The following is a 21046-nucleotide window of genomic DNA, read 5'->3' as shown; positions in this document are numbered from 1 at the left end:
TCTTTAATATTCAATTTGCCAGGAAATTTGCCATTTGTTTTATTTGAAGCTTCAGTTTTGATGCAAAGCTTCGCATCTGACGTGAAGTTTCACATTTGTTGCAAAGCTTTAAAAAAAATCGAAAGTCTATGTTTTAATAATTGTATTTTATGCATTGGGCCCAGATTAATAATAATTTTTTAAACTTTAATTCTGTATTTTGTAAAATAAGTGTAATACAGCTTCGCCGAGAACAATATTTACAATTTGATTCAATTTCGTAAATATTTTAAGCATTTGATTTAATATTCAATTTGCATGAAAACAAAACTAGTATTCGGACAGGCCTACTACCCCCCTACTCCCCGAGTCCTCACTAAGTCCGCCAGCACTGCGTCTAAGCCCTCTCCTTGCCTCCCCTGAGACACCCTTACACCACTGCCCGCTCTTTGTCCATCTCTATGCCTACTTTCTCACTCGGTATACCCTCTATGTCCCTTTGACACCGAGTTCAGGCCCCCCCCCCCCCCCCCTATGCCTCAATTTAATGCAAAACTACCTCCTTGTGAACCACGCTCTATGCATGTTGCAGGAAGGATCCTTTCTCGTTCAACGAGCCGCGTGGGCCGATACCAACCGTCCCCAATGTGGCCAACGTGGATCGCACCAATGACTGTGAGATCATCGTGGTGAACAAGGAGCAGAGGTGAGTCTGCTCAGTTTACTGATGACCAATCACAGTCATTATTATTGTCGAGCTGCGGTGGTTCGTGTCGTATATTTGCTATTTGCATTCTGCAATAAGTATGAACAATTATAGAATATCCAGCCAGGCGTGGGTGGCATGCCTTACGTCAGTGGACGTCATGTGACACGGCGCATGATGTCAGTGGTCTTGCAGGGACGCCAGCCAGCTCCAAACCAGGCATCGTGGTCAGGTCTTGCATTTGTAATAGGATATACAAACATGATTTGTTGGTTTTGTTAGAAGTATTGACAGCTCTTTTTGTTTACGTTGGACACATCTGCAAGTGCTGCGGTATCTTTGGGGTCGTCCATTAATCACGTGATGTCTTTTTAGCAAATTTTTAACCCCCCCTCCCCCCTAGTGATTTGTGGTGAGGTTGTAGACTTACCCCCCCCCCCCCCCTCCCCCAATAAATCACGTGTATTTTTTTGGTAAAAAATATTTTTAAAAATTTCAGAATATTATCTTTAAATATAGGTATACTCTAATTTATTTCTGGAAAATTAAGCACAGCATGTATATTCGGCGCCAAAATCACAGTCTTGCTGGCGACTGGCAAGCCGAGCCGGGCGGGGATTTTGTTGTGTGGCTACGGCGAGTCAAGGTCACGCGTCGCTTTTCGGTTTAGTAGAAATCGCGTGAAAAAATAAATACACGTGCAGACTTGCCAACCTTTACGATTTTTTCGTAAAATGTACGAAAATCACGTCCGTTTTACGATTGTACGAGGATGTCTGCATTTTTTACGAATTTTAAGTACAAGACGTTTATTAAAACCTGTATTTTCCGTGTGCCTTAAATGTTTTTTTTGTATGGTTTGTTTGTGAAAGCTGTTGCCATGTGTTGTTGCTGTGGAAACGAGACCGGTAATTGAGTTATATTATTGGTCGAAGGCCAGCGAACCACGTAATTTGTTGTTCGATTGTTTATCTTTTCTTATTGGCCGCCTGAGTTACATTGATGCGCTTACAACCAATCACGAACCAGTTTAAATAGCATTTTTAGTTTGGCAAGATGGTGTCGTGCATAAGCGTATGTTGTGATTCTTCAGTTAAAGTTGAGCCAATTTTAATTTTGTTTATTACAGGTTAGGAAACAAATTTAATGCATGTTTTTTTTTATTAAAAATGTGTTATGTGCACAATTAACGGTAGTGGAATCAAGTGGAGAAGAAAATGCCCTCGAAACGTGATACGCATTATTCTCAGGCATTTCGTGATACATACACGCGGGATTTTCCGTGTATTCTTAAATCAAGCAAGCGAACACAGCTCACATTTTGTTCAGTGTGTAGATGCGACATCAACATTGGGCACGGCGGAAGATATGACATCAATCTGCACGTGAACTGTTCAAAACATCTCGCAAATGTTAAAACTGTCGCAGTCAGTTCAAAGGTTAGTGATTAGTTCGCTAAAAATAACAGCACAGACAATGCTGTAATACGTGCAGAATGTATGTTTACAAACTTTTTGTTTGAACATAATATTCCTTTAAATGTTTCGGATCACGCCGGCCCGTTATTCAGAAAAATGTTTTCAAATTCTGAAGTAGCAAAAAAATTTGGTTGCACAAGAACAAATTCGACGGTATCGTGAAAGAAATGGCAACAGATGCAACTATAAAATTGTTTGTAATTTACAAACTGTGGCATTTTCAGTCACGACCGACGGCAGCAATGACTCTGAATCCAAATTATATCCACTACTAGTAGTAACATTTTGTGATGCAAGTTTGAAAATAATAGTGTCAAGGTTGCTTTCATTACCAGTACTCCAAGGAGATTCTACTGGAAGTTAACTGATATCAGTGTATAACAAAGGTACACTCTGTTGATTTGTAGGGTACCACAAGGAACAAAGTTTTTTCTTTGATGTGATACTAAGCAAAAATGTTTCCATAATGGTTAATAATGAGAATGATTGTTGGTCTACAATGTTAATGTATGTTAAAACTATTACATAATTTCGATTACTAGAAAAAATGTGATATCATGAAAGTTTATTAATTTTTCAATTGCCGCGAGTAGTTTACGCGTGTTTTATTATTTTTTATGTATTTTACTAATTGAGGGTTTCAAAAGTTGGCAAGTCTGCACGTGATCTCTCTACACCCCTCCTCCCCCCTTGTGATATTTCGTGATTTTTCCACCCCCCCCCCCTCCCCTTTCGAGCCTCACGTGATTAATGGACGATCCCTTTCCATGTGGTACTGAAGGAAAGCAAGGGGGAGGGAAGCTGTCAACCCACTGCATTTTTCCACTATTTTTTTCACGTGGCACAAGGGGTTACTTCAGAAGTTAAAAACAAAAAGACAAGTACGTACCCCTAAAACAGCATTTTTACAGATGTAAACAGCATTTTTATAGATGTTAATTGTATTTCATCACTGAAAAGGTTCGATTCTTAAGCTTTCTGTGGCACCGTTATACTAGTTATACTAGGATAATTTTTACATTTCTCAGTGTAGATGGTTAATGTGCCGAGAATCAAGAACATTTTTTTATCTTAACAATCAAAGTCACTTCATATATCAGAGTGAATTTTACATTCAAAGCCTTTTGTTTTTTACATTTTAAGTTGTTATATCATTTAAGTTGTACAAAAATATTGAAGGTGGTGTTACATTCCAGATCATTTTATAATCAATATTGTGTTTCAGTATAAATATTATGTTCATGTTATCTAAGTCACCTGACAGTTGAATTATATGCGTAGGACTAATTTATAGTTACAATAAAAACTAGTTAAAATTTAACAATTTAATTGTCTGTTTACATAGTAATCACACTTTCAAGAAGTCCTCTCTCTATTCACTATCTACACTGGAGCTTAGCTCGAAGTAGCTATATCTACTGTTTGTTATTCACCCTCTTCACTTCACTCCCTGAGGATTTGCCGGTATCACCACCAGCCTTGCACACTCGTCGGTGCCGCCACCTGCCTCTGTGACACTCACACTACTTGCTGCTGGCCGGCTTCCACCGTAGATACTTGCCAAGTCCCGCCCTGGAAAGATCTTGTAGCCCTCCGAAGTGTTGTGTCATCAGAATCCCCTATTTATCACTCAAAGCTCCGAGAACCCTGGTGTCTTACCACCACCACCCCCCTCCCCCCCCCCCCCCCCCCCCCTCATTTCTGACTACTGAATGGCTGACCTCATCTAAATGCCAAAAACAGGTTTGGAAAATAAAGTAATTTTTTTTTGTTTAAACCAGTTTTTTTTATTATGTTAGTTATTTTAGTTCCCAGCATGTTCAAATGAAAGCCATTCAACATACCACTTTCTGCCACTCATATTGAACCAGAAAAGTTATAACATCAATGAACTGAAGTCCAGGAGTCCAGCAATTCTGCACATCTGACTGGGGGACTAAGGGTATTTCCCCACAGGAAGAGTATTTTCTTTTTACAGTACAGGTAGGGATTTCCCACAGAATAGGAATTTTTTTTAATAATTTACTTATTTCTTCTTTATTTATACACACTGTCTACAAATCACTAATTAATTCTACATGAGTATTTTGCTGGGTATAATTTACCTGTAAATCACAAGAAAAAATAATGAGCTAACTTTTGTTGCTACTAGAGGAGAACCATTCCTTTCATTAAAAACAAAAAATTTAAAATATAGTGACGGGCTCATTTCAGCAGCCCATCGGAAGACGCCACATCTCGCTTACCTGGAAAAAAAAATGTTTCCTCAAACATTTCAGTTATATAAAAAAGGGGGAAGGGGGTAGTGGTATGCATGGTACCTAGATGTGTCTCCTATACAGGAGGGGAAGGGGAGGATCGTAGGTATTAGCTGGAAACATTAAAAAGTATTTTTGTACAAAAATATAATATCTATCAATGACAAGTAACAAAAAATAAATATCTTATGCTAAATTAATACATCTCTTCATGAGTGCAAAGTAGGGATGAGTCGGTACCGGTTCTCAGTTCCTATTGTTCTCAGCATTTTAACCAGCACCGAACACCGCAGCTAAAATCTCGGTGCCGGTACGGACCGTATAGCAAAAGCCTTTACGAAAATAGTCCTTCACTTCAACTTAACTGTAGCATAAAATGGCTCACTCATGGTAAATTCACATATAAACTAATTTTTTGGACTTTCGTAGGATAATATTCATCATAACTATAAAAGAATCTACACGTGAAAATATTTACTATTCTTGTCACATCTGTAAACAAAGTGTGTTTTTCAATCAAAACATAACAGTTGAAGGTGCCATAGATGTAGTTCATCTATGTGTGCAACTGTATAACGTGCCTCAGCAGAGAGATGTGAACAGAAAAACTGTGATATTTGTTTCACTGGTTTTTAAAATAAGCAGTTAATTTAGTCTACACATAAGTATGCATAACTGGTGTATAAAGAACAATTAAAAGTGCAAATTCAATAGTAAATTTGTATAATAGAATTGATGATTGATTTCTAAATATTTCTGTAGTTACCGGTATATTTGACATTCTAAATTTGTATGCATTTTATGCAGTGCTGTGAAGTTCACTGCACAGCTGCAGCCTTTGTTTTTAGTGTTAATAGCTTGCGTTGTCGAAGACCCCGTGGACACGTGATAAAAAAAATATATATATATATATTTTTTTTGTGCTGCATGGATGTAGATGTATTTTACTATTGACTGGTCAAACAAAATGCTTGTTGACACTTATAAATTATAACTATGCTAGTAAAATATTGCTAATTGTGTAAGAAATGGCATCAGAAGTGTGGCAGTATTTTACTGTTGACTGTGCAAACAAACTGCATTTGATGTAAACAATAAGTCTAATAGACAATTTCTTATTTTAATTCTTTGAACATTCACCATCATTTTATTTATTTCCATTACTGTAATGTTTTTTTTATTCCTATATTTTAAAGGAGACTGTATGTAAAGTTTTATTAAGTGTTCTCTATATTATTTAGAATTATTTTTCACTAATACATATTACGTTTGTAGCAGGTTGGTTTGTTTGCGGTAGCTTGAAATCAATACTAAACCTTTAAATTTGCTTTGATAGCCTATTTAAAGATTTAAACATTATGCTAATGCATTTCTTGTAAGCATACAATAAAAACATTGTGGACAGAATAATACAAACAAATTATTTTTAGTGTTATAAACAATAAATTGTTGAAAATGCAAGTCTGGATGCAGGCTTTTTAGTAGTGGTGCACCGATGCGGATACCGATGAATCGTAATCGGCGATTATGGGTACTTACCGATTAATCGTAATCGGCGATTATCTTAACGATTACTTTGCCGATTATTTACATCCCGGCGTAATTAAGTAGGTTTTTACCTTGTAATATTTTGTTACACATTTTAGGACGAAATACGGTAATATTTGTATATATTACAAAATTCATCTAACTGCGTCATATCATAATTACAGATATTTCGTTAAGTTTAATAAATCTCATTGCCTCGAACAATAATAAGTGCATTTTTCCTACACGTTTATTTATGTTTCGTCTTTTGTTTAGTGGCCTTGTACATTACGTATAGCCAGAGAAGTAAAATAGATGGCACGCAATCAAAATACCACAAACAGTTGCAGTGGATTCTATGAAATCGATCTTTTCGAGTCGTAGTAGAGGTTCAAAATCGTGGTCCCGATACCTTCTAGTTTTTATCACAGCGTTTTACAAACTCGTTATGGGCGTCTTTGGTAACATTATCCGTTTGTTATTTGTATGTGACGTGAAAAGTGAAAAAGTATTTATAATTTTTTATATTCAGTCAACATAAATAAAATCAAATGTACTAGAATTGGTTTTTAGTCATTTTTATATAATTATAGTGAGATGGCGAGTAGGGAGGAAAAAAGTTAAGTGTGGAAACATTTTTCTATAAACTCAAGTGAACAAAATAAAGCAGCATGTTTACATTGTTAAACGGTAATTTCTCGATGCAACCTTATGTGATAGTCGATAATAATGCTAGTTTTCCGCAACAAAAATTACAATTATTAGACTGTAGTTCAAGTTGTTTACAATAACAAATATTTAAATAGAAGTTAATTTAATTTCCCCTTTCAAATACTTAATAGTGTATTTTATATATTTTTATACTGTTATTATAACTGTATTCTCAATTTTAACTAATCTTGTTATTAAATTCACATGGGAATAAAAATTTTTGTGTGCATTATTACACTTAAAAAAATTTCTTCATTATAATCGGTAACTGAATCTGTATCTGCCGATTATTGCTCTCATAATCTGTAATCGAATCGGTAATCTGTAAAGTCATATCGGTGCACCACTACTTTTCGGTCCTTTTTTTTTTTGTGACTGAAACAATAAATACACTAGCGTCCCGTTATAGTGAGGTGTCACGGATCCGGGTTTGATCCTCGCTATAACGTGTCCTCACTATAACCGAATTGGACAAATTTTGGCCCCCAAAAAATAAAAATTAACCTAAAATAGCATAAAAATTGTGTTTAAACCTGTATAATTGGAAAATAACAGGTTATATTAACGAAGTCTTAATTTCTGTGAGCAATTGTGTGAATTCTCTTTAAAACGATACTCTACAAGTACGGATGTGATCACCGATTGCGTTAAAATAACCAGAATACCCTACCACGCCACGTAAGTATAGCATCTCAGCCCGCGGCCGACGCAGCATTTTCCTGCTATCTATTGTTGACGCGGGCTGTCTGCTGGCGGCCATGTTGGTTCAGGATGTTGCTAACAGGTGGTGCTAGTGTAGCGCGACAATTTAATTCCTTGCAAAAAAGCAGGAGTGCGGCAACACACAAACGCCTCAAACGAAATAGTCGCTGGAAAACTATACCTTTTTCATTTAAAGAAACCTGTCAACTTTTTTAGAAAATAAATTTGGGATTAAACTCAAACCATCACCACCCCTTTCCCGGACAGATACCCCAACAACTGACCGAAACAAAAGTTACAAGAAAACTGTCCTAGCGATTCGGAAATAAATACGGTAGTGCCTACTAGAGGTGTACTCATTACTATAGTTACGTCATTCGTTACTTCTGATACCGCATAACATGCTATGTTATGTTGCAGCAACGAATCCAGTCGTATTGCGTACGTGTACAGTTTGACGTCGCGTAAATAATAATAAATAGAATATAAACAATTAACAATATTTGATAATTAATAGTTTTTGTTAACCAAGAAACAATTAAATCTCATTAGAGCGGCTTTTTAATATTATCTCTTTTAAGATAACAACCAAAAAAACGTGAAAATATGCGATTAACAAAAACATGCATATTTCTAATTTGTAAAAAATACTTTCTTACGTTGTTTCTGTTCCAATCTCAAACTTTGTCTACACACACAATACCTTTAATAAACAGTAAAAAAACTTGGACGACGAATTTCCAAATTATACCTTACTTAATAAACAAACCTCGTTCTTTGTAACGTAAAATCATCTAATATGCGCGCACATGCGTAAAACATACGATAAATGCGAGTAACGTTTCGTTACTCGTTACTAGATGGCGCACCCGTTACTCAGTACCGAATACATACGGTTTGCTACAGCTCTAGTGCCTACTATTTGTCAGATAGTAAAATAAATAACGTGACATGTTTGTAAACGTGTCACAACTTAAATAATTCCAAACAAGTTTATAAATATTTGTGTATTATTAACGCAATCAATTAGCAACAAGTATAAAGACTGCTCTGACTTTTTTGGCCTAACATAGTTATAAAAAATGTTAAGAAATGCGTACAAGTATATGTATATTCAAAGGCTTGGTTTATTCGACTCGAGCATACCTTGGCCTTGAAGCCAGCCAGTGATGCTGTGACTGTGAAGTCGCAGGCACAGATAACTAACGGAAGTTTGATAAAAGAAAGAAAGGACGGGATTCTATTTTTAAAGCCACGCATTTAGGTGGCGACTGTAAGGCTGAAGAATGTGACAGGCGTCAACGGCAAGATGTCTAGTGGCGAACGAGAGGGGTGGAGATAAAGCAGACATATAAGAAAAGCGCGCTTCAAGCGATCACGCCGTAAATTCCTCAAAAATACCTCGTTATAGCCGTGTTCTCGCTATTACCGTGCTCGCTATAACTAGATTCTACTGTAGTTTATTACTTGAAACACCTCATAAAAAAATGAGTAAATAATGCTTATTTTATTTTTTAAGTGAGAACTGAGGACCGACAACCAATTTTCAATAACTGGTACCGAACTGAGAACTGGGAAAAAACAGGAATTGTCCCTTCACTAGTGCAGAGCATTTAACATAATTCTAAGGCTTTGTTTTTGTTTCTGTTAATTTAAGAGAAGTTCCCAAAAAAATAACCAGCCCACATGGCTTCCTTCCAAAACCATACATCTAAGCTAACATTTTAGCTAAAAAAAAAAAGAAATATTCCTTCTTCAGGTCCGTATAACTACTAGACACATAACAACACCCTCAAGTAATAATTATTATTCTACTTCGACTTATACAAACCTCTTTCATATTTACTACCTCAGGCCGTGGTTCATCGTAAATTTTAATTTTTCTGCATGCCATATTACATATTACCTATACCTCTCTTAGTAGTCGCTTAGCAACACAGCAGCAACATACAGCGCACGCCAGGGAATACCAGGGGCAAAAAGCCCTGGTCCCTCCCTGGGAGGCCAAGTTATTAATTCAAAATCACATCATCATCACAGGAACGCCAGTTCAGTGAAAAGGCGGCCCGGGCCAAAAAAAATGGCATTATGTCAACACGCAATGCGCCTGCCCAATCAAGCTATCCCCTCTCCTACTCCCTGCCAAACTTCATATTTCTGGCACGAGATTGCGATGCAAGTGTGTACAGCAAGTTCTCTGTGCATGCGCAGAAAATCGACTGCGATTACACATCAGGCCGGCCACTGCCTCAGACACCCCGGAAACCCCGGAACTCGGTGGTGCAACAGCTGACCGTAGCCGGCTGCGCTATAGACAGGCATCACCCCACCTGTCCCAGAAAATCTGGCAACGTACACAGTCTTACAGCGTAGAAGAAATATAGAATTCGAGTGTCGCAAACAACGCGCCAGGCCCACAAGCGTGCACGAAAATAGCACCTCCAACAAGAGGAAGGACCTCTTGCACTCCAACAAAATTTTTAGTCCGTAACAATATTCTATTAAAAAATACATTAAAAAAAACCTTGTTTTTAAACATTGCGGTTTAAAACGTGTTTTAAACTAGCTAACCCTGCTGGAAAATAAGGTCAACTCTATCGTTAAAACAGGAATGCTGCTTCTACCATTAATGTATTGATGTGACTTAGTATGGTTGCGGGACTGTTAAGTTTTGTGGAATTTTTTATAATTATTACTAAGTCATCTTTGGTGTTTTATTTATTGGTTATAAGTAGAGGCACGATTATATGGTAATGCGCGATAAAACGAAATAACACCGAAAACCGCTTGAAAACACGAAATAAAATGAAATTGTGCGAAATCCGCAATATGTCACGAAATTTCGTCTATCCTGATTATTTACGTTTTTTTTTTTTCCATTCTGTAAGGACAATTCACTATCTTCAGCACAATCAAATATTTCTGACAGTTACTAGCAGCCATATATATTATATGCGACGGTGATTCATTATAGATTTTAAAATGAAATCTTGGAATTAACGTAACATTTTCTTTAAACGGTAATCTTGTGTACCATAATAATTTAAGATGTTGATAACTATGATAAATGGCCGCCGTTCACTTTCTGTAAATACAAAAATAACAAACGTCCAAAATATGTTTTTCTAAGATTACGTTTTTAATCATTAAAATATTACACACTAAAGCGCATTGCTTTTACTGTTTATTTAAAATAAAGTACGTAGGGTACGAAAATAAAATTAACCCTGCTTAACGTAACGATTGTAAATAATAAATAGCACATGTTTATATCGGTATTAATTTTCATGTACGTATGTTGGTATTCGGTATGCGTTTGTATTCGCATCTATTCTCCATTGTTTTGATCTTTCCAGCTCGGCAAGTTTTTGCGTATTAAGAGGTTAAATTCTTCCTATGTGATTAAAAAATTTTGATAATGCCTAAAACGAAGGTTTCTGCCAGTGACCGATCGAAAGAATTTTCCAGCGAAGGATTTTATTTCAGTGATAAAATTTTCATGTGCAAATTCTGTAACTGCAGGCTAGACTACGAGAGACGCGATACGCTTGTGAAACATGTCGCGAGTGAGAAACATAAGCGTTTGAGGCAAAACTTATCTGTTAAACAACATCCTTGTCTAAGAGTCTTTAATGCCATTAATTTGCTGTTCAACCCAAGAAATGTGAGTAGGGTTAGCATAGAAGATGCAAACCTACAGAAGTCTCTGCATAACTTGCCTTCTGTTTCCCATCTTCCCATTGATACATTCATACATGGCTATGTTGTTTTCAAAAAAATAATTGAGGATGAACTTTCATTGCCAGAAACAAGCCAAATTGATGTTGCAAAGGTACTGTGCTCCCTTAAAGGGGACTATCAGTGAATTTTCTCAAGCCAGTTTAAGGGCAATCTGGTTCCCAACATCAAATGTTGATGCAGAATGTTCATTTTCCAGGTACTCACTGGTAGTTAGTGACAGAAGACAACGTCTCACTCCAGAAAATGCAGAAAATTTAACCATGATAGCATTTCAATAAAACCGTCTTAATAGTAACTTTGGAAGTGCTTAATTGTGTAATTTTGTAGTGTATGTGATTGTAATTAAGTCGTGAAATTTTTAGTAGTTATTTAACAGTTTGAATTTTTGAATTTGCAAATGAACTTAAGTAATTATCTATGAATTTGCAAATGAACTTAATTGTAATTAGATCATGAGGTTTTAGTGTTTATTAATTTTTGTTTTAATAAATTTGCATGTCTTACAGAAAAGCAAGAAAATTTTGCTGTGGGTATTTTGAGCAAAAAAATAAAACCATATAACAACGAAATCTTTATTTCTTTACACAGAAATTTGTCTTAAAATAACACCACAAAATCTTGACTCTAGTTATAGGATCATAAAAACTTAATGACATATCAGAAATATTGTGTAAAGCTCAGAATTTGTTATGATAAACCTTTCTGTTGTCTGCATGTATATCACATTAATTTTGGTAAAATATAGTTTGGTTGAATCCAGTCCAGTGGATTGTGTGCTTTGAAAAACAAATAGTATACCCCTGAGGAGATTGAAGAATGCAACACTATCAATAATTATTAAGTAGACTTTTTGTAAAGTACTGGTCATAAATATAAATACTGATACTTGTTTCAGTTTTTTGATATTAAGTTGTACCTATTTAATAACTATAGACAAGATTTTATGGTTTTATTTTTAGGCCAATTTTGTTTTTAAAACAGGAGATTTCAGTTTTATTATTTTTATTTTTAACTAACTCTGTTTATTCATAAAGATACACCATTTTCATCAAATACGACACTTTCTTGTTCAATGATACTTACTACCAAACAGTGTCAATTTGACTGATACATGATACACTTTTACAGTGTAATGATTTGTATTAAGCATGCCAAACTACTGCAAACAATAATAAAATCAAGCATATGTCTGGTTGAAAAGTGATCGATGGTGTAATGTAAAAATTAGCTACCAATTACAGTTATGATATAATAATTTTTTTTCTCCCCAATCCATTTACTACTTAAAATTTGATAATAACTCATGCTAAATAATTTAAAGTCACTGGATTTAATATATTAAAAGTTTACATTTTTGTAATCAGGTCTGATTAAATATGCTTATTAATTTAATTTTTTTTGTACATTTCAGTGCTGTGAAGTTCAGTGTTATATGGTGTATTGACATGCTTTTCGGTGATATTTTAGCTTTTTTGCAATTCACCATATGATCTTGTCTCTATTAACTAATGGATGGATTAAATGAATCAGCTCATTACTGTGTAGAGTCAGGTATTTGTTGTTTGCTTGGCATGTGTTGTATGGTGTGCCTCGCAGTTGGCTCGAAGCTGGACGAGTGAGAGAGTGTTGGGCTTGCAGGGAGTACGCGGAGTACATAGAGCACCGCCTCAAGCAGCTGGGCATGACGGTAGACCTGCTATTCCCCAACGAGGAAGTGCCAGTCAGCCGAGTGCTAGCCAACATCTCCCAGCGCGGCAGCCTCTACGCCATCGTGGTGATGCCACAGAACGAGGAGCACCGCAGCCTCACCCTCAACATCCTGCACGGCCAGCCCCAGGGTGAGTCCGTTCGTATCCGCGTTATCTGCTGCCAACTACTGTATGTCACAGAATAACACTTACTAACAAAATATGCATCAAATTTAATTTATTTCACTAGACCCCTTATTTTACGTATGCTCACGGTTTCATGGATTGCATTCGTAAAATTTACTGCCTTCATAAAATCGGGGATGACCCATTTTTAAACTCCCTCCCCCCATACTGTACCGTACAGTGTATCATGTAGTATTATCGTGTTCGTCTTTCATACAAACAGTTATTCCTACGATCTCGTGAATAGTGACCGTCCAGTTGTGAACAGAACTTTTAATGTTAATACATCTAACTCTGGCAAAGGCTGCAGGTAGACTGAACGGCTGAGCGCGCACCGGCACCAGACACGTGGTGGAGGAGTGGGAGTGTGGTGCGAGACAAAGGAATGTGGAACCTTGAACGGGTCTGCACGCGGGGTTTTTTCACCCTGCTAGAGTGTGACCTAGTTATCTGTACTACTGGGTTACAGAGTGCTGAGTTTTCAGGATTCTATGCACGCTCATAATAACCGCACATAACTTTTACAGGCCTACACATTTTATAAATTTCTCATATAAAATAAACAAGCGAACTACAGTAAAAGTCAGTTATAACGTAAATTTATAACGGCGCCAAATGTTTATGTTATAGCGAATTTTCGTTATAGCCAAAATTTTAAAAAAAATCTTATTTTTGTAGCATTTTTAAAATATATTATTTTCTCACTTGTTTTTACTATGGAAATTCACAACAAAAGTAAAGGAAATATACATTTAACTTACTAAAATAACATTTTTAAGCTATATCAGCACTTGCAGACTGCGAAATATGAGACCGCGTGGCCGTGATAAGGCCGTCACGCACATCAAGGCTAAGCGCACAGCTGTTTGTTTACATGGAGACGGGCGGGCGGGCGGGGTCACGCAAGGTCATGCCGGCCGCTTCGTGTCGCTTTGACCGCAGCTGGTTTGCTGGAGACGTGCGCTAAGCTGATGATATCGGGTGCATATTTGCGGAGTTTTGAATACAAAAAAAAAAATAGTGGTGCACCGATGCGGATACTGATGAATCGTAATCGGCGATAATGGGTACTTACCAATTAATCATAATCGGCGATAGTCTTAACGATTAGTTTGCCGTTTATTTACGTCCCGGCGTAATTAAGTAGGTTTTTACCGTGTAATATTTTGTTACAGAATTTAGGACGAAATACCGTAATATTTGTATATATTACAAAATTCATCTAACTCCGTCATATCATAATTACAGATATTTCGTTAAGTTTAATAAATCTCATTGCCTCGAACAATAAAAAATACATTTTACCTACACATTTATTTACGTTTCGTCTTTTGTTTGTTTAGTGGCCATGTTCATTACCTATAGCCAGAGACGTAAAATAGATGTCACGCAATCAAAATACCACAAACAGTTGCAGTGGATTCTATGACAATCAATCTTTTCGAGTCGTAGTAGCGGTTCAAAATCGTGGTCCCGATACCTTCTAGTTTTTATCACTGCGTTTTACAAACTCGTTATAGGCGTCTTTGGTAACATTATCCATTTGTTATTTGTATGTGACGTGAAAAGTGAAAAAGTATTTATAATTTTATATATTCAGTCAACATATATAAAATCACATGTGCTAGAATTGGTTTCTAGTACTTGTTATATAATTATAGTGAGATGGCGAGTAGGGAGAAAAAAAAGTGAAGTGTGGAAACATTTTTCTATAAACTCAAGTAAACAAAATAAAGCAGCATGTTTACATTGTTAAACGGTAATTTCTTGATGCAACCTTATGTGATAGTCGATAATAATGCTAGTTTTCCGCAACAAAAACTTACCCATTGTAAATTACAATTATTAGACTGTAGTTCAAGTTGTTATAGAAGTTAATTTAATTTACACTTTGCAATGACTTTATAGTGTATTTTATATATTTTTATACTGTTATTATAACTGTATTCTCAATTTTACCTAATCTTGTTATTAAATTCACATGGGAATAAAAATTTTTGTGTGCATTATTACACTTAAAAAAAAATTTTCTTCATTATAATCGGTAACTGAATCGGTATCTGCCGATTATTGCTCTCATAATCGGTAATCGAATCTGTAATCTGTAAAGTCATATCGGTGCACCACTAAAAAAAAATTTAAAAAAATCTCTAGTTATTGGACAACCATACAAATTATATAAAATAATTTTTCCGACAATTGGTCAGTAACACAAAAATAATCACTCGTATAGACCCTTGGAAAATAACACAAAATTAAAAATCACTTTTTAAAAAACGAATCAATTTTCGTTTGCCTTGATTTCACTAGACTTTCGGACAAAATAAACGACTGGACCTCTTGGAAGTTCGTCAAATCTTTCGTCGAAGCATTTGTATGCTGATAAAAACGACTGATTGTGTCAAGTGCCTCTAGGATTGACATTTTCGACGGAACAGATACATCACTTGGTTCGTCGTCATTATTTTCATCATCTTCAGACGCCGCTTAGTTTTGATTAGAAAAGACGAGCTCAAGTTCCGTGATCGTCAACTCCCCGCACGCTTACAATGCAAGTGTGAGACGAGTTATGCTCATTTATGGGCTACTGTTAGCGTGATTCTAAATAAGTAATGCTCGCAGCGGGGCCCTGTCTTGCTTTCATCGCCGCGATGCAAGCTATGCTCGCTGTGAGGCCCCACCTTTTGCGGTGTTGCTAAGACGGCCACATCATGCACGTTTCATTTGCCGGATGCGTTGAATTGTGCGAAGCTGTTTTTCATTATTTAAGGAAATTGTAGATGTTTTCTCATTGTTTTAGAGCAAAATTACAGGTGTGTAATGTATCGCTATAGCGAAAATGACCTACGCTGCATTCGTTATTTCCGAAAAAATTTTCCTACGCAGCATATGCAAAACTGACGGTGCTGATGGCAAATATCGTTACGAAGGACTTTACGTTATAGACCGTATTCGCTACAACGGACTTTCACTGTACGTATTATGTCTCCTATCCCTGACACCACCACTGATACTTTTCTCCTCCCCCCTTGTACATTCAAACTCCGTTGTTATGACCCTATTTGTTACGATCACGTTTCTATTACAACCCCTTTTCAGAACCTGTGAAAATTTTTTTGTTAAATAATATAAAATTGGAAGAAAATCTGCCAAAAATTTGTTTGAGCGCAACGCGTTGCTTTTCTTTTGACAAGTGTTGCACTGCACGTGATGTAGTGGACATCTTCTATTCATTGCTGTAGTTGAGATTCGAAAATGCTTCCAGTCATCCAAGCTTTCAAGTTTGATGAGTACTTCGTGGGCAGCATTTTATGTTCCTAAAACATCTGGGATTCTTGCTATTACCAGTTACAAATTGTGGTAGCGTTTCACTGCCATCTGCATTTGTAACAGAAGAATAGTAAGGCCTAATTTACTGTGCTTGCCACCATGGCAGCGTTCTCCTTTAAAACTGAGGGTTTTGCTTGGCATCACACTTTAGGAAAGTCCCGTTTCGTCAGCATTAAATATATTCTTTGGAGCATATTCCAAGAGATTATGTAACTGCTCCGTCCGTTTTCCAGGTTTAAACTGTTTCTGTGTTCACACTTTTACTTTCGCCACAGATTGTACTGAATAACTCATTTCTTTCTTTTAACCTACAAATCCAACCATTAAATGCAGTGAATTCTCTTATACCTAACCTATCAGCAGTTTGGTGTGCCTGCTCACAAAGTTCAACTCCATTGACGTGGATGTTTGCCGACCGTGCTTCAGTGAACCGCTGCTTCAAAATTCTTCCGATTTCATGACATTTGATGTCCGTACATACTTTCACGTACTCTATGTTGTTGCTCCACACTTAACAGATATTTTTTTCTACTCTCTTGCAGTTTTAAAAAATCATGTTCAGTGTTGAACACAATATCTTAAGTTCGTTTGCAAGATAAATTTGCGCTTCATAGCATTTTCTTTGATTGTCAGATTTTTTCTAAAACTTTTTCCGGACATTGTGAATAATCCCATGTTAGCACATGATATATTTCAGAATTTGGAGAAAATAATAAAACAAGCACAATCACTTTCAAACAATAGCCACTGTTATGAAACGGAAACGTGTCATTTTCGTTGCCTTTTTTGGAATTGATTATTCAACTGCATTCAGAAACTTTTTTTTAGGGATGGGATTTTCGAATCTTGGATTCGTCGAATATACCGAATCCTATGGATTCGAGGATTCGTAGGATCCGAGGTGGGATTCGAGGTGGGATTCGAGGTGGGTTTTTAAGAGTTTTAGGTAGTAATTGAAAATTGTAGTGCTCGGCGAAGTTTGAAAATTTCGAACCGAACCCTTACGTTCGGTTCGGTTCGAAACCTCTTAAAATATATTCGAAAAACCGAAAGTTCGTTTAAAAAAAATTACGTTTTTCTAATTTTCTAACCCCCATTTGAGACCATTCACAAAACAGCTCAACAAAATTCTATTACTTGTAATATTCCGACTTTTATCGCATAGTCGTCGCCTCAACAGTTTCAAGAGCAAACAAAATAAAAAAAAAATTATTAATAGTCGCATAACTCGCATAGCATTTTTTCATATAGGCGCGCTTTGTTTTTTGTTTGCTTTAGAGAATTTTGTATGCATTTGTCGTACTAGGTAATATAACCTATCGTACAAATGCCAAAGGTATTGTACATTATACCTTTAACTATAGTGCGTGTACGAGAAGTGTTGTAAAATCACCAAAGATTGCGTACCCCATACGTTAAACTAAAGCGCATGTACGAGAACTCTCGTATTTCGGCAAAACTAACGTGATCAAGTTAACACAAGACAAATGCGATAGGAAATGATTACGTAAATTACGTATTTTAAATTACTGGGATGTATTTATTTTCTTTTGCCTTTTTGGTTATAACAGTCAGGTAATGAAAATATTAATTTAATCTTGTGTATTAAAAGTACTGGTCCAGTAAATTTTACAGTACGGTACTAAGTTGACTAGCGTAGTCGCGGCAGCCATCTTTATTTCTCGTGTTTTCTTTTTTCCGACGCAAATTTCTATAACCACACTTTTTACGTTACGTTTACAATATTATTGTTCTTGAGGTGAATTGCGATGAGCAGGCTAACGTCGTTTAAGTTTTCCAAATTGAGAAAAGATAATGACGACCCGGATGACCCAAAACCACCCCAAAAAACCGTCTAAAGTTTCTTCTGACGAGCAGCATTCTTCCAAGAAAACAGCAACTGCAGTCAGCGGGTTTTGTAATGTAGATAGGTAACTTAATTCACATTCGCCTTTTTTTTATGTTTTATTAAAAAGTTTTACTTATTAAAAATGTTAGGTTATGTCTACCACAAAAATATGTAGATAGGTAACTTATTCACATTCGCCTTTTTTTTGATGTCCTATTAAAAAGTTTTACTTATTAAAAATGTTAGGTTATGTCTACCACAAAAATATGTTATGTGGCCTTATGCTGAATGTTCGTCATCTTTATATTTTTTTTTAAATGAAGGTTAGTGTACACTGAAAAAGGAAGATAGTCTTTTTGAAATTTAGATGTAACTTCTTCATTAATTAAAAATTGGTATATATATAAGCTAAGCTATATAATGTTTTAATTTTACATATGGCTGGAGAACCTTTCTTTTTCACCACTCAGTTAAAGACCAAAATTCTGGTCATCGGTTCATTTTAATTCAAAACAAATTATTTCTGTATGAGGTTCGGTTCGGCTCGGTTCGAAACCAGAGAACTGAGGTTCGTCCAGCTCTAGAAAATTGTATACCTAAACTATATTATAAAGGTAATGGAAATAGCACAAACTTAAGATAAAATACGCTGCATTTTGTCAATTAGCATAACTACTCTATCATTTCCAACCTTCAATAATATAACATTGCAGAAAAAAATGTAACTTTTTTTAAATGGTGTTCGTTATACAAACATATTTTATTGAAAACATAGGAAGGATTAATTTAATAGAGAATTAGACAGATGCACACTTACATGTGTGGTTTTTGAGGTTATTTGTCTCTATTTTATATCAGGTGTATACACTATGCACTTATTTTATAATTTTATAAATACACATGTGATTTTTTTTAATACATAGGCCTATGTAATTTTTTAAAATAAATGTGTGATTTTTTTAATAACATGTGGTGAAGTTTAGTGTGGGACTGGGATTCGAGATTCGATGACAAACACTGAGGATTCGAACAAGGATTCGGATTCGACCAAAATGTGGATTCGTCCCATCCCTACTTTTTTTTTTTTTTAATGTGTTTAAGTACAAAAGACATCATTTACAGGAATAAAAAATGGACTGTTTTTATATTACTAACAAAGGAAAAACTTTTTGAATTTAAAATCATCAGCATTAAGTCACCCAGAAAAACTTACCTTCAACTTAAATTATAGTGAAACAAGCATTTCCAAACACTGACAAAAATGCCATATTTGCTAAAATCATTTTTACACGCTTTTTTTTATAAACTACATAAAAATAATATAGGCTCAGTAATAGCGATTTTAACTGTTGATTTATGTTTATGACTTCATTTGCCAATATTTTACGTATGGAACATTTTAGTTTAACTTGATTTTTGTTCTTACATATCACAAAATATTTAGGTTCATGACTATAGTTTACTGTGGCTCAGAAAAAAAATTGGAAATGAAGGTTGTTTGCAAGGGCAAACAAAGCTGCCGCGAGTACAGTTGTGGATGTATTGGAACTAACCATACAAATATTCACCTTTAATTTTATTTTAGTTTTTTGTCTAAACTTTTTTTCTAATGGTAGGGTCATTCCATATCAAATCAACACACCCATTTTACCTCACCATCTCAGGTTTTGATGAAATTTTGTACAGATGTTACCTCCATACAGACTAACAAAAATATAAAATTTAAGAATGATATATCCATCCGTTTTGAAAATATTGCTTTGTAAATTTTCGAAAAAACACTCAAAATTGCACGACAGGCATATTTTAAAACTTGCTGCCCAACCCGGCTTCGCACGGCTATACTAATGGAAAAAAATTAAGCCACATCTCCCATTTACAGTAATGGTAAATAAAAAAAAATTCAGTGAAAATTTATTACAATGCTGTATATAATGTACCGGAGAGAAAATTAATAGCACCGATGGTTTCCCGACTCGTGCACGCAACGTACAACTGATGTACCCGTACTTCGCTACGGTAGTCTACAGGCAGATCACTCTAGCGCCGCTCATTATACATGCCCCTCCTTGTGGGTACGCCACTGCCGCGCGATGCCCGTTGCCATGGACACGCAGAAGGCATGAACAATGCAAAATCCTGTTCTCAAGCAAAGTACCCACTGTTGCCTGGTTTTAACCACCCATGGGATCTAATTTTCGGAAAATGTCATCCTGCGTAACATAAGGAACATTACTGTGAAGTTTCAAGTCTGTAAAATATATATACTTGAAAAAAAGGGCAATAAAAAAACAAATTAAACACAGATAGAGGAAAAAAAAAAGTTTAGTTTTGCGATTTAAAGTAATAAAAAGTATTTAAATACTAATTGAACTCTTTTGAGGGTACTGATTGCTTCGTTGTTAATATCACACGGGTGTTTTTTACTTCTATGGGAAAATTAAGAATGATAAGGCATCTAGTACGTGGCAACAATGTTAATAGGCAATAGGAAATAAACTTATAGCGCCTGCGGCATTGTCAACACACACTTCGTACGTGTACTGCATGTAGTAACTAACCCCCTCCAACGCATTTGATTCTAAATTGGACTTTTAGTAAGGATCCCTAATGTTATTGGTATAGTCAAACCTCTATCTATCAAACTCTCATGTATCAATTGTCCGTGTTTATCGTTTCCTTTTACGGTCCCGGCAAACTTGCCATACAACTAAGGTTAAAAAAAGTCCGCTTGTACCGATGTTCGAATTATCGTTTTGTCCGCATTGATCGTACAAAATATGTGGTCCCGTCACTATAAAATATATTAGATGATCGTTTAACAATAAAGATTTTGCAGAAATAACCATTTCTTAGAAATGAAACCGTCATAAAAACAGTAACGATAGTAT

The 21046-nt window shown here is 35.8% G+C and overlaps 1 protein-coding gene across 2 annotated transcripts in view; it reads left to right on the top strand.

Annotated features, from left to right (window-relative positions):
- LOC134539172 (nuclear receptor coactivator 5) overlaps window positions 1–21046 on the top strand; it is a 182376-nt gene that overhangs the window by 84816 nt on the left and 76514 nt on the right. For both annotated transcript variants that reach the window (XM_063380948.1, XM_063380950.1), the window contains exons 6-7: window positions 572–685; window positions 12741–12940. In XM_063380948.1, the coding sequence (XP_063237018.1) occupies window positions 572–685; window positions 12741–12940 (314 nt within the window). The remainder of the gene's footprint in view (window positions 1–571; window positions 686–12740; window positions 12941–21046) is intronic.

The sequence above is a fragment of the Bacillus rossius genome, chromosome 1 (genome assembly GCF_032445375.1).
Source record: "Bacillus rossius redtenbacheri isolate Brsri chromosome 1, Brsri_v3, whole genome shotgun sequence".
NCBI classification, from domain to species: Eukaryota; Metazoa; Arthropoda; class Insecta; order Phasmatodea; family Bacillidae; genus Bacillus; species Bacillus rossius.
Note: the sequence above shows the minus strand (reverse complement) of the source record. Positions and strands in the feature narration are given on the sequence as shown.